Below are 14085 nucleotides of genomic sequence, written 5' to 3'. Positions count from 1 at the left end.
AAGTGCATTATTATTCCCTTTGACAAAGCAGAATTTCCTGCTATGTACAGTATTGACAATACCCCCACTAAGCTCAAACCCAGTGGTATGAGACTTAGGTCAACAGGTAGATAGCAATCTGAACTTCAACTACCAAATTTCCTCTGTAGTAAGGAAAGCATTCTATATTGCGCACCTCATAAGTAAGGGCATTAATTGCATACAGATCTAAGGATGTTATTGCCCCCATTGTACTCGACCCTCATCAAACCATTAATAGAGAGTACAATGCTCCCTTTTGCATGTACCTCAACAGACACCTGCAGCAACTGGAGACACCACAGAGGTTTTTCACCAAGAAAATAGAGGGCCTCCAAACCATAACTTATGTGGATGACTAAAAGCCTTGTCACTGTACTCTGTTATCTTATAGGCTGTTGAGAGAAGACTTGTGTCTGACCTACAGGGCAGCCTCCAACCCTGCCCTTATGGATATGCTTCACATGCACATATTTAACTACACGAGAGTCACTCACTCTGCAGATCTTAACCTAGCCTGTGACATTAACGGAACATGCTGGGAAAACAAATATGTCTCTCAGAGCCTGCCGCTCTTCTGGAACAAACTTTCAATTCAAGTGAAGCAGAGGTCCTCACTGACCCTATTCACGCGCAATTTGGACAAATGAATGGGAGACCACAAATGCACCCGGGAGGTGGCACCCATGTCCCTCGTGGACAGGGGGAGTCGGTGTTGACCACAGATTAGTTCTGAAAAATACAGTCACTTAATAAGGACCGATGGGGCAACTTGAGATTAACATGACTAGGCTTATAAAAGCTGTAGAGCTACTAGCTTAGTACGCTCCAATGAACATATACTAATCCACAGATAAAATAAATAACAAGATGGTTTGCCACATTGCTCCAAATACAAGGTATCTGTTTGTAAAGTTTACAGTTGCTTTTTAAATTACAATTTTTCCTGCTGTTTTTAGTTGCTTTGTGTGAACAGAACTGTTCACCCTTCTTATCAGAAAACTCATTTCCAAACCTTACAAATTAGATCTTTAATATTTCAGCATCTCTGAGAGACAACATAATTTGAGAATGGGAGATTTTTCAGGACAAGGTTCAACTGTGCTGGAGTAGTGGCACTCTCGTGTAATTTAAAAGTAATAAAGTGACTATTTCTTCTGGCTTTCTCAGGAGTAGTCCTTTGTTAGGAACACAGCAATGAAAGCATATACTGTATCACAGTTTAAAACTCTACTGTATGACATCACAGGTTAATAGGTACATACTAAATATATGGCCTAGATAACCAGTGAGTAGCTTAAACATGTCTCCCGCACAAAGTTGCAGCCAATCTGTACTGCACTCAAAAGAATGGGTTATAGTATCTTCTCAATGCTGCCTCTATGGCTTCTTTGGAAGTGTAATCTGAAAAAATAAATAATGTGGTTCCCACCTTGCTCCAGATTAATTCCAGCTACAAGATACTTGTCATTAAAGACTATTGTTGCTTTTTAAATTGCACTGAACACGAAACATAAATGTAGCTTTTTAAATTACAATTTTCCCAAGCTAGGAATGAGACTAAAAAATCCACTTTACAAGACAAAAAACAATTCTACTGTAATTTACAGACAGCAAACCAGAACAATCCTCAGAAGTTCTGGGCAGGTCTGAATAAACTACTCCATCCTGGAAAAATATCTACCCCTATCTCCACCGCTACCATTGATAAATCTCCTGAGGATGTCTCAGACAGTTTTAACCATTTCTTTACAGAAACAATTCAAGCCCTAGCTAATCAACTACCTCTCAGCTACCCTGGCCCTGATAGTACCACCTCTATAAACCTACTCTCATTCAGCTTCCAAACAGTGCCCACATCACTTATCCGTACCTTGCTCAAAAAATTAAAACCCACCACACTCTCAGCTGATCAACTCCCTGCTGAGTACCTTCAAAAATCAGCTGATGCCATAGCCTATCCAGTATCTATACTAATTAACTGCACCATAGCAGAGGCAAAAATTCCCACCATTTGGAAAACATCCTATGTAATCCCACTACATAATGGAGGTTCCTCCACTGAATTCTCCAACTACAGACCGATAGCTATAATTTCTCCACTAGCTAAGATTATGGAAAAATGTATACACAAACAACTCATGCACCACTTAATTCAGAATCACCTCATGGTCGATACCCAACACGGCTTCCGTCCACACCACAGCACAACCACAGCCCTACTAGCATTCACCAATACCATTAATAATAATCGTAACAATAATCAGATATCCTCAGCCCTCTTCTTGGATCTTTCAAAGGCATTTGACATGGTGGATCACCAACTTTTGATTCACACCCTGCAATCTTTCTGTCTAAATTCCAGTGCCATTCAATGGTTTAAATCCTACCTAAGTGGGAGGCAGCAGGCTGTCCTCTGGCAGAACAAGCTCTCCAACCTATTACCTAACACCCTCAGAGTGCCACAAGGCTCCATTTTAGGATCCTTACTGTTTTTCATCTTTATAAACAACTTACATACAGTCATCCCGAATGTCAGCTGTATACAGTACGCTGATGATTCCACCCTGATTTGCTCAGCCACATCTCCCTCAGAATTAAGGTCCGTTATCCAATCCACCTTTAATACTATAGAAAACTGGCTCTCCGAACGTCAATTGTTGTTAAATCTCCCAAAAAACTAAAATGCTGTTATTCTCTTCAACACAAAGGTCCACACCTTTTACCTTCACCATAAATGCAAAAGATGGCACAATAATCACCCCCGACTCCTCTACAAAACTGTTAGGAGTAATAATTGATAATAACCTAAAATTTGACCTTCATATAAACCAAACGATCAAAACCATCAATAAAAAACTTGGGTCACTGTACAGAATAAAAGCCTTCCTAACCCCTCCAGCTACGATTGCCATAGCTCGCTCCCACCTGCTTTCAACACTTTTATACACATCCCCCCCTTCTCTCTAATCTAAATAAAACTGTACTTAATAGACTCTCAATCTGTTACAACCACATTGCCAAATTTGCCACTGGCCTACCTTTTAGAACACACCATTGCATCAACCTTAAACAGCTTGGGTGGCTAGAACTTGCCAGTCTATTCCAATATAACCTTTTGATTATGGCTAATAAAATCCTCTATCATCCAGATAACTCACCAGCTCTTAAAAATATGATCACCTCCTACAACAATCCAAGACTGCTCCAATCCTCAAACAGACTACAAATTAAGACAATTAAAATTAACAATGTAGCCAGGGACTCCCTCTTTGCAAACTCTGCAGGCAGAGCATGGAACCTCCTTCCAGCTAACATTCTGCTCTCCTCCCTATCCAAATTCAAAGCTAAACTCAAACATCTGGCACTAAACTGGCTTTGCCACTATAACAAGCCAGGCTAACTCTCACCATGAATGTATATAATCTATTAATCAAATTACTGTTATTTTCTCCCCCTGTTACCAGGGGTAACTCCAATACTGTGGATATTTCAGCTTTATTTGCTTCGTTAACCCAGAAGATAGAAGCTTTACTTGCTCGTATGGACTCTATGGAACAACGCTCTTCAAATGTATCTGGCGCTACTTTGGGTGTTTTACCAATACGACATGTTGTATCCAGTACTGAAGGGAGTTGTTTCTCTATTCCGGCGGCTCAACCGCCTCATAGTTTGCCTCCCCGAGGTCAATCACAAACTGGTGGTGTTCCGCTTTCATCTAATAACTTTCCGGCAACGATGAGGGGGGTTGCTGAGGTGTCTCCACCTTTACACACTCACAACGGAGTGAGTTTGAGTTACGCTACGGTGACCAATGCTAACGCGCAACCACCAGCTACTAATAACTTGCCAGGAGGATCAAATACGGCTTCGGATGAGGGAGGTTCGTCCCTGTCCATTTGGATAAATAAAGACAATCCTTTCACTTTTCTTCCTTCTGGGGCGGATCAGATTAATGGCAGCAATGACTTTCGTTCTTTGACTGGTACTAGCAGAATTAATGAAAGCCTTAAGGTACTTGATTCTAAACTTCTTAGACTTAAAAAATTGCAGCTGGAAGCTGCATATTTTAGACAATGCCTGCAAGAAAAATTAATACCAAAGGGCTTACGGAATAATTTTACACCTTCCGGCCTGTTGGTTGATCAGGCATATTTTTCAGAGCTAAAATGTTTATTTCAAGAACAGGGACTTCAACTTTTGAACACAATTGTAAAATATTATGATGCCAACATAATTTCACTTATTTCTGATGTTAATACTTTAGATGCTGAGATAAAAACTGATTTAGTTTTTTTGCAGTTCAAATACGATTATGATCGTATATTTTCTAGTATAGATGCGCTGTTGACTAAATTAAAAATTAATAAAAACAAGAAGCTAGTGAGGGACAGGGTAGCTTACCAGGCTGATAAGGCGTACCCCAATTTACAGTCCCGTTCTCCAGCTTCAAATACAACTGCATCTAATGAGCCCTCTATTATTATAGAGGATGATTATGTACCCGACGAAGAAGGGGATGTGGTACAACAGGGGACCCCTTCGAGTCAGGGAGTAAAAGGGGGAACTTTGTGTCTGGCCCCCTTTTTTACAAGGGGGGCCAAAGGTGCATCCGACCCTGCCCTTATGGATATGCTTCACATGCACATATTTAACTACACAAGAGTCACTCACTCTATGGATCTTAACCTAGCCTGTGACATTAATGGAACATGCTGGAAAAACAAATATGTCTCTCAAAGCCTGCCGCTCTTCTGGAACAAACTTTCAATTCAAGTGAAGCAGAGGTCCTCACTGACCCTATTCACGCGCAACTTGGAAAAATGAATGGGAGACCGCAAATGCACCCGGGAGGTGGTACCCATGTCCCTCGTGGACAGGGGGAGTCAGTGTTGACCACAGATTAGCTCTGCAAAATACAGTCACTTAATAAGGACTGATGGGGCAACTTCAGATTAACATGACTAGGCTTATAAAGGCTCTAGGGCTACTAGCTTACTAGGCTCCAATGAACATATACTAATCCACAGATAAAATAAATAACAAGATGGTTTGCCACATTGCTCCAAATACAAGGTATCTGTTTGTAAAGTTTACAGTTGCTTTTTAAATTACAATTTTTCCTGCTGTTTTTAGTTGCTTTGTGTGAACAGAACTGTTCACCCTTCTTATCAGAAAACTCATTTCCAAACCTTACAAATTAGATCTTTAATATTTCAGCATCTCTGAGAAACAACATAATTTGAGAATGGGAGATTTTTCAGGACAAGGTTCAACTTTGCTGGAGTAGTGGCACTCTCGTATAATTTAAAGTAATAAAGTGACTATTTCTTCTGGCTTTCTCAGGAGTAGTCCTTTGTTAGGAACACAGCAATGAAAGCATATACTGTATCACAGTTTAAAACTCTACTGTATGACATCACAGGTTAATAGGTACATACTAAATATATGGCCTAGATAACCAGTGAGTAGCTTAAACATGTCTCCCACACAAAGTTGCAGCCAATCTGTACTGCACTCAAAAGAATGGGTTATAGTATCTTCTCAATGCTGCCTCTACGGCTTCTTTGGAAGTGTAATCTGAAAAAATAAATAATGTGGTTCCCACCTTGCTCCAGATTAATTCCAGCTACAAGATACTTGTCATTAAAGACTATTGTTGCTTTTTAAATTGCACTGAACACGAAACATAAATGTACCTTTTTAAATTACAATTTTCCCAAGCTAGGAATGAGACTAAAAAATCCACTTTACAAGACAAAAAACAATTCTACTGTAATTTACAGACAGCAAACCAGAACAATCCTCAGAAGTTCTGGGCAGGTCTGAATAAACTACTCCATCCTGGAAAAATGTCTACCCCTATCTCCACCGCTACCATTAGGTTCATAGGTTCATACTAGGCTATCTGCCCTAGGGCATTTATAAGCCTAGCCAGAGTGTGTGTGGCTTTCACCACCCCTTAGGATGAGAATACTATACCCATTAGTTTGCTGTGCCTCTGTCCAGCAGTGATACAGAGATGATTCCCGGGGTAAACCTACGATCTCCCATCCACTGCTAAGATTTCTTGAACAGAGTCAGTGAGGGGCTCTGCCTCACATGGACTGGGATTCTGTTCCATAGTGTAGGGAGTCTCTGGGTGATGAATCTGTCCCTCCAGCACGTCCTATTTATATCCGTGCTCTGGTGGATTTGGATTTTTTGAGGTGGAGCATGTTCATTAATTCCGGGTTGGACATGGCCTTGTATGTCAGGCACAGATCACCTCTGAGCAGACGGTATGCGACTGAATAGAGCTGGAGTTTCTTCAGTCGGGCATCGTATGACATATGTTTGAGCCCCTTTATCCTTTTGGTGAGGAACTTTTGGGGTCTTTCCAACTGCTGCAGGTGTCGGTAAGGTACATTCAATGGGGCGTTGTACTCAATCATTGGTCTGATAAGTGAAGAGTACAGGGTACAATGACCTCTCCTGATCTGGATGTGAATCCCTTCATGATCAGGTGGGCAATGTAGAAGGTCTTCCTAACCACTTTGGCAATGTGAGTGTCAAAAGAGAGGTTACTGTCAACTTGGGTCCCCAGGTCCCTGATAACTTCTTCCGTGTTTAATGGATTACCACCTATGTGGTAATTAGGGGTTACCTTGTTTTTCCCAAAGGGTATGACTATACATTTTTTGGCATTTAGCTTAAGGCCATGGCTCTGGCACCAGTTATCCATTTCTATGAGACCTCTCTGGAGGATGTCTGTGTCTGATGGAGTGTCAATTATGGTGCCCAGTTTGCAGTCATCTGCAAATTTTGTCAGCCACAATCCCCCTATGTTTGCCTGCACTTCAGAAAAATAAATGCCGAACAAGAGGGGGCCCAGGACTGAGCTCTGTGGGACACCGCTCATGACCGGCTTAGAGTCTGACATGGCACCAGCAACTCTAACCCTGTGTGTTCTGTCCTTGAGCCAGTTTGCAACCCATCTTGTGACATATGGGTTTACATCTAAGCTGGTGAGCTTTCTATGATGCCCGAGTGGGGTATTGTGTCTAATGCTTTTGCTAGGTCAAGGTAGGCTGTGTGAACTGCCTTACCTCATCAATGGCCTTAGTGACTGTTTCGAAAAAGTCGACCAAGTTCAAGAGGCAGGATCTGCCCTTGACAAAGCCAAATTGGGTAGGATCCAGTGTCTGTAGGTCCCCAATGTCTTTATTTATGAGTTCCATTATGATCCTCTCCATAGCTTTGCAGTCAAGGCTCGTCAAGCTTATGGGGCGGTAATTTCCAGGGTCCGTAGAAGCACCGCCTTTGTGGAGTGGGACCACAGTTGTCCGACGCCATTCTTTGGCACGTATCCTGTAGTAAGGCTAAGATTAAACAGCAGCCTTATGTGTGGGTTTAGTTCAAATGGTGGGAATTTTTGCCTCTGCTATGGTGCAGTTAATTAGTATAGATACTGGATAGGCTATTTATACATCTCCTGAGGATGTCTCAGACAGTTTTAACCATTTCTTTACAGAAACAATTCAAGCCCTAGCTAATCAACTACCTCTCAGCTACCCTGGCCCTGATAGTACCACCCCTATAAACCTACTCTCATTCAGCTTCCAAACAGTGCCCACATCACTTATCCGTACCTTGCTCAAAAAATTAAAACCCACCACACTCTCAGCTGATCAACTCCCTGCTGAGTACCTTCAAAAATCAGCTGATGCCATAGCCTATCCAGTATCTATACTAATTAACTGCACCATAGCAGAGGCAAAAATTCCCACCATTTGGAAAACATCCTATGTAATCCCACTACATAAAGGAGGTTCCTCCACTGAATTCTCCAACTACAGACCGATAGCTATAATTTCTCCACTAGCTAAGATTATGGAAAAATGTATACACAAACAACTCATGCACCACTTAATTCAGAATCACCTCATGGCCGATACCCAACACGGCTTCCGTCCACACCACAGCACAACCACAGCCCTACTAGCATTCACCAATACCATTAATAATAATCATAACAATAATCAAATATCCTCAGCCCTCTTCTTGGATCTTTCAAAGGCATTTGACATGGTGGATCACCAACTTTTGATTCACACCCTGCAATCTTTCTGTCTAAATTCCAGTGCCATTCAATGGTTTAAATCCTACCTCAGTGGGAGGCAGCAGGCTGTCCTCTGGCAGAACAAGCTCTGCAACCTATTACCTAACACCCTCGGAGTGCCACAAGGCTCCATATTAGGATCCTTACTGTTTTCCATCTTTATAAACAACCCATATACAGTCATCCCGAATGTCAGCTGTATACAGTACGCTGATTATTCCACCCTGATTTGCTCAGCCACATCTCCCTCAGAATTAAGGTCTGTTACCCAATCCACCTTTAATACTATAGAAAACTGGCTCTCCGAACGTCAATTGTTGCTAAATCCCCCAAAAAACTAAAATGCTGTTATTCTCTTCAACACAAAGGTCCACACCGTTTACCTTCACCATAAATGCAAAAGATGGCACAATAATCACCCCCCCGACTCCTCTACAAAACTGTTAGGAGTAATAATTGATAATAACCTAAAATTTGACCTTCATATAAACCAAACGATCAAAACCATCAATAAAAAACTTGGGTCACTGTACAGAATAAAAGCCTTCCTAACCCCTCCAGCTACGATTGCCATAGCTCGCTCCCACCTGCTTTCAACGATTTTATATGCACCCCCCCTTCTCTCTAATCTAAATAAAACTGTACTTAATAGACTCTCATCTGTTACAACTACATTGCCAGGTTTGCCACTGGCCTACCTTTTAGAACACACCATTGCATCAACCTTAAACAGCTTGGGTGGCTAGAACTTGCCAGTCTAATCCAATATAACCTTTTGATTATGGCTAATAAAATCCTATATCATCCAGATAACACACCAGCTCTTAAAAATATGATCACCCCCTACAACAATCCAAGACTGCTCCAATCCTCAAACAGACTACAAATTAAGACAATTAAAATTAACACTGTAGCCACCCTCTTTGCAAACTCTGCAGGCAGAGCATGGAACCTCCTTCCAGCTAACATTATTCTGCTCTCCTCCATATCCAAATTCAAAGCTAAACTCAAACAACATCTGGCACTAAACTGGCTTTGCCACTATAACAAGCCAGGCTAACTCTCACCATGAATGTATATAATATATTAATCAAATTACTGTTATTTTTTCCCCTGACTGTTACCAGGGGTAACTCGAACTTGTGATATTGTCTATTTCATGTCTGCTTATGTCATTTGTAAATATCTCATCTGTAATATGTCTTCTTTATTATTACTTATCTGTCAGCCTTGGTGCTTTTCTCCCTGGGCCTCCACTGAAAATGGACATTAATCCAGTTGGACTATCCCGGTCAACAAATGTAAAATAAATAAAATAAATAAAAATAAAATGTTTTTAGTTGCTTTGCATCACTAGAACGTTTCCTCCTTATCACAAAAATCATTTCCAACCCTCCCAAATCAAATTCCTGAACACCTCACCACCTTCACATTAGCTACAGGTCTAAGCCTTTGTTAGCCTATTCTTTTTTGGACCTCCTGTTATCTACATATTGGGCACGTTTCCCTAAGAAATTTCTTATTCAGATTAAAAAACAAACAAATAAACAAACAAATAAAACACTGAGAAAGAACAAACTCCTCTTTCTCATTTGCAGTCTGGTATCTGGAATGTTACTCTCATGCTATACTTAAAGCTTATTACGATACACCTCTCCCGTCATAAGAGACTTCATCTATACAATAGCAGATGGTGGCACAAACTGGCAGCAATACATTCTACACAAACTCTTGGAAAATGTTCTTGCATTGTTTAAATCTTAGCAAATTTTAACTGTGAAACCACCACCCAGTGCACAACAGAATGGAATGAAAATTACTTACATTATGACGCTCTCCACATAGTCAAGTTTGGATATTTACATTTAGTTTTCCTTTGTTACATTTGTATTCCATGCAAGGGGGTGACTACATGGGAAGAGGCAAGAATGAACTCCAGTTCCTCACACACACAACATGTGGTTAACATAATTAAGGATATGACACACACACATTTGGTTAACATAAGGATATGACACACACAACATGTGGTTAACATGTTTAAGGATATTCTCAATGCTCTTTAGAACCCTGCTCCACATTCCATAACTGAACTCTCTGCAACAGAATGACTAACAAGGCAGGGTCATGCACAGAGAGTCTTCTACCCCATAACCAGTGAGGATACATATGCTCAGTACCAGCTTCTACATTCTTTACTTCACTACATATTTACTGGAGCTAAATTCCTGTTACTTGTTTGTTTTGCTTTCCACTTCCAAGCGTTAAATCCAGTAAAATGGAAAATGGAGATCAGGGCTGTAGTGTCAAGTAAGGACAGTTAATATCAAGTAGATACGTTTTTCCCTCTGGTTCTTTCAAGACAGTGATTTTCTGAGTATGTTGGCTTGTCATGTGTTATGACAGACTCTATGTTGAATAAGTGATTTTCTGAATATGTTGGCTTGTCATGTGTTATGGTAGACTCTCTGTATGTTGAATAAAGTACTTTTTTCCTTTAGTCACCAGTTAATGGAAAATATTTTTTTCTGGTAGAGGCAACTTTCATTTGCATCTACAGCGAAAATCAGAGAAGATATACTTTTAATTACTAGCCTACCCCAGTGAAACATGAAATATGAAATGTAAATGTCTCTATTCTGATTTTCTATACAAATTTGATTAAATGTAAATGTTCTGTGGCCCGATTCCAAAACACTTACTCTCAGTGTTAAGTGAGCACTTACACTAAGAGCAGGCTGACAGCAAGTGGTTTGGAATCTGGACCCCGTAGTAATCCTGTTTACACACAGGCTTTACACAAAAGTAAGTCACTTACACTGACAGCAGGTCTTTTGGAATCAGGGCAGACTTGCACTGAGAGCAACTCATTTGGAATCTGGCCTGTACATGTTTGTAAACTGTTATGACCTGGTAAAACGCTAATACAACAGAAAGAAAGGAAAAATGTGTTTACCTTTAGCAGTTTCTCCTTCCAGACGCACAAACGCTTCTACTTGGGATCTGTGTTTGTTCACATTCAGAATACCCTGATGTATATGCAAGAGTTAAAAATTGTTAAAATTATAAAAAAAATGCAGTGAGGTTACACCATTACAGACTGCTTTCTAATCTTACATAATGCACAAAGCAAAAAGTGCAGTATTTTTACATAATGGGAAACTACAGCTGCCTTTAGGAATATAACCCCAAGTTTCTAAAAGCAAAGCATGCTATTTCTTTGTAAACAACCACATTTTATTCAACACAACAGTTGCAACTTAAGAACACATCTGTGATTTACAATAGAAGCACAAGAATACTTTAAATACACACTAACGTTGTTGAGTAAAAAGGAGATACAGTACATTAATGCTGTTGACCAGGAAAGAGCAAATATTGTTGTTTCTTGCATTATAATAACAAGTAGTTGTGCCAGGACAATTCAGAATACTGCTTATGACTGTGAATATGCAAGGGATTGCGAGAGGAATGAAACAAGCTGGTTAATGCATCAAGAAGTTTTTGCCTTAACGGGGGGCTTTGACAGCAAAGCTTGATATCTGTTAACCTTGATTATGTATGCACATACAGTCTTTACAATGCATAGCAGAGTTATATGTGCCTCTTGTTTGTCTGCATTACTGTTTAAAATGAAAGGTCAGTCACTTCTTCACAGCTATGAGCCAGTACACAGTGTCCTGTCTGTACAGCACTGTTGTCTTATCACAGTGGCACCATCAAAATGAAACAGCAGTACTAAAGACAACAAGTCAGTAAAATAATAACACTGTGGCAGACATAATTCAGCTTAGGTCACCATCCTACATACCTGTATGCTGGCATTATAGTAATGAGCCACAAATCTACAAGTTAACCCATTCTTGGATAAACTAAAGCATTCCATACATTTTGGATAAAAGAACCACAAAGGATTAACAGTACATTTTGAATAACTGTCCCAAAATACATTTAAAAAGTACTATGAATGACACGACTGACTGGCTCACAAGAATTTATACTGTGATTTTAAAAATAACTACATTTAAAAAATACTGTGAACGACATGATTGAATATCCTATAAATTTCTCTATTAAGGGTCAATGCTTAAAACCACTGCAACATAAAATGCGAACAATTTTATCTGAGCAACTTCTGTGGAAGTTACTGTATATACAATATTTTTCTGTTCTGGTTCAAGGCCCCGTTTCATAAACCTGCCTCACTATTTGCTAATGAGTAAACCTTACGTGGCTATTAATTGAAGCATAAAAATATATTCTGTCCACTTTCTGATACTACTAAACAATCTGAAGTTATGCAATATGATGGTAAGGAATGCACAAGGTGTGCTCTTTGGGGTATAACAGCACTCATTATTGCTAGCTACTTTTAGCATCTTAGGATGTCATTTTCCATTTGCATTTCTAACAAATCCGATTCCTACCTTACTAATGGTAATCATCAATAATCCAAAGAACTATCTGCAAAGCACTGCTCATCTCTAGCTTACTTAAAATGCGTGTTTTTGTGTGTGAAGATGACACTGTGTGATAGGAAAGGGCAAACTGCAGAAAATGTACTATACTCTGTCTCCTTGCACACTGAATCTTAGAATGCATAGGTCTTATGTTACAAACTACGCAACACTTGCACATTAGATCAGCCTTCTGCCTCACCGAACTATTATGTAGGCGGGATGTAACATCACAGAAGTGAGTGGAGGAGAGGGAAGTGCTGGATTTACAAAGTTCGGTGGTGGTGCTGCGGTAGCGTTGTCGCCTCACAGTAAGATGCTGTCCGGTTCGACTCTCAGAGCGTCTTCTGCGTGGAGACATGCGTGAATGGGCATACCTTCGTTGAAGGTTGTGCGTTAGGGCTGGCAACTCAGTATGTAAAAATCAACTGCCAATCATTAGCAGACCGGAGTTCCGCTGTGGCGACCCCTAACTGGGAAAAGCCGAAAGTCACAACAACAACAACACTAGCTTGTACAAACTGCTTCTCAAACGCCCATCTACATAAATGATGCACTCCCCTTACCCCAAATGGACGCGTCTAAGTTACATCGCCATTTCCACTCTTTCTGGTCATAACTCAAGGCACCCAGGCTTTGGATAAGTTCAAGACAGTAGCAAGGATATAACTTAGCCACATAAAGTTAAAATAACACTATTATTCGTATTTGAATTTGGTAACCAGGAAAACAAAATTTGACTTTACAGTTTGACAAAGATGAAACACTGCACGACATTCAGGTAACTAAGAAAAAAAAAAGTTAATCACTGGAAAATTTGTGTTTTTACTTTTATTGACCTTAAGAGTTATTCACTCTGACTAATGGCAGTAGGCCACGACACTCCGGGAAATTTCCTTCCTCTTTTCCTGAAAAGTTCCATTGGATCTTTTACATCCTGCTGAACTGCCATCAGTTCAGGCACAGAGGACCTCCATTTCAAGCTGCATCCAGAGGACAGCATTTCCAGAATGTAGCATTCCCTTACGCTGCACAACAGCATCAGTACTGAAACATGCACTGTGTGTGGGGACAAAACGCACAGCTTCCTCATTTTACACATATCAAAGGTAAGTGTGTAACTTGCTGAGCCACTGACCCTTCTGTGGAAGTGGATGCTCTTTCTGCTCATACTGGTAAAATGTTGTAATCTTTACAAGACTGTAGATGGCTGGCTGCCAAATCGTTTTTTCATTCATGAATCAGCACCCTGTACCATATAAAGACCAATCCTGCACAACATGTTAATACTTCCAGTGCAACATCATTTGATTTACGTCTTCATGCATGATGACACTAAAAAAATGCTGAAAGTCAGAATCACACAAATGTGCCCCTTTGAAGATAAAAAAATAAGACGGAGGTGGACTTTTACATGCACTAAAGCAAGTCCTAGCATTCCTAATGTCTTTGAATATTACTGAGCTCTGAAACTGTACAACATTTCAAGCTAATACTAACCGGCAACTT

General features: G+C 40.2%; 1 protein-coding gene across 1 annotated transcript in view; it reads right to left on the bottom strand.

The window, feature by feature from the left end:
* Positions 1-14085, bottom strand: part of DIS3L (DIS3 like exosome 3'-5' exoribonuclease) — an 830646-nt gene that overhangs the window by 373316 nt on the left and 443245 nt on the right. Inside the window, 1 exon segment of the mRNA XM_044077862.1 lies at positions 11076-11148. Within this exon segment, the coding sequence (XP_043933797.1) occupies positions 11076-11148 (73 nt within the window).

This window comes from Protopterus annectens, chromosome 7.part0 (assembly GCF_019279795.1).
Source record: "Protopterus annectens isolate FY-2018-M chromosome 7.part0, PAN1.0, whole genome shotgun sequence".
In the NCBI taxonomy this organism is placed as follows: domain Eukaryota; kingdom Metazoa; phylum Chordata; order Ceratodontiformes; family Protopteridae; genus Protopterus; species Protopterus annectens.
The sequence above is the reverse complement of the archived record's forward strand: the minus strand, read 5'-3'. Positions and strand labels throughout refer to the sequence as shown.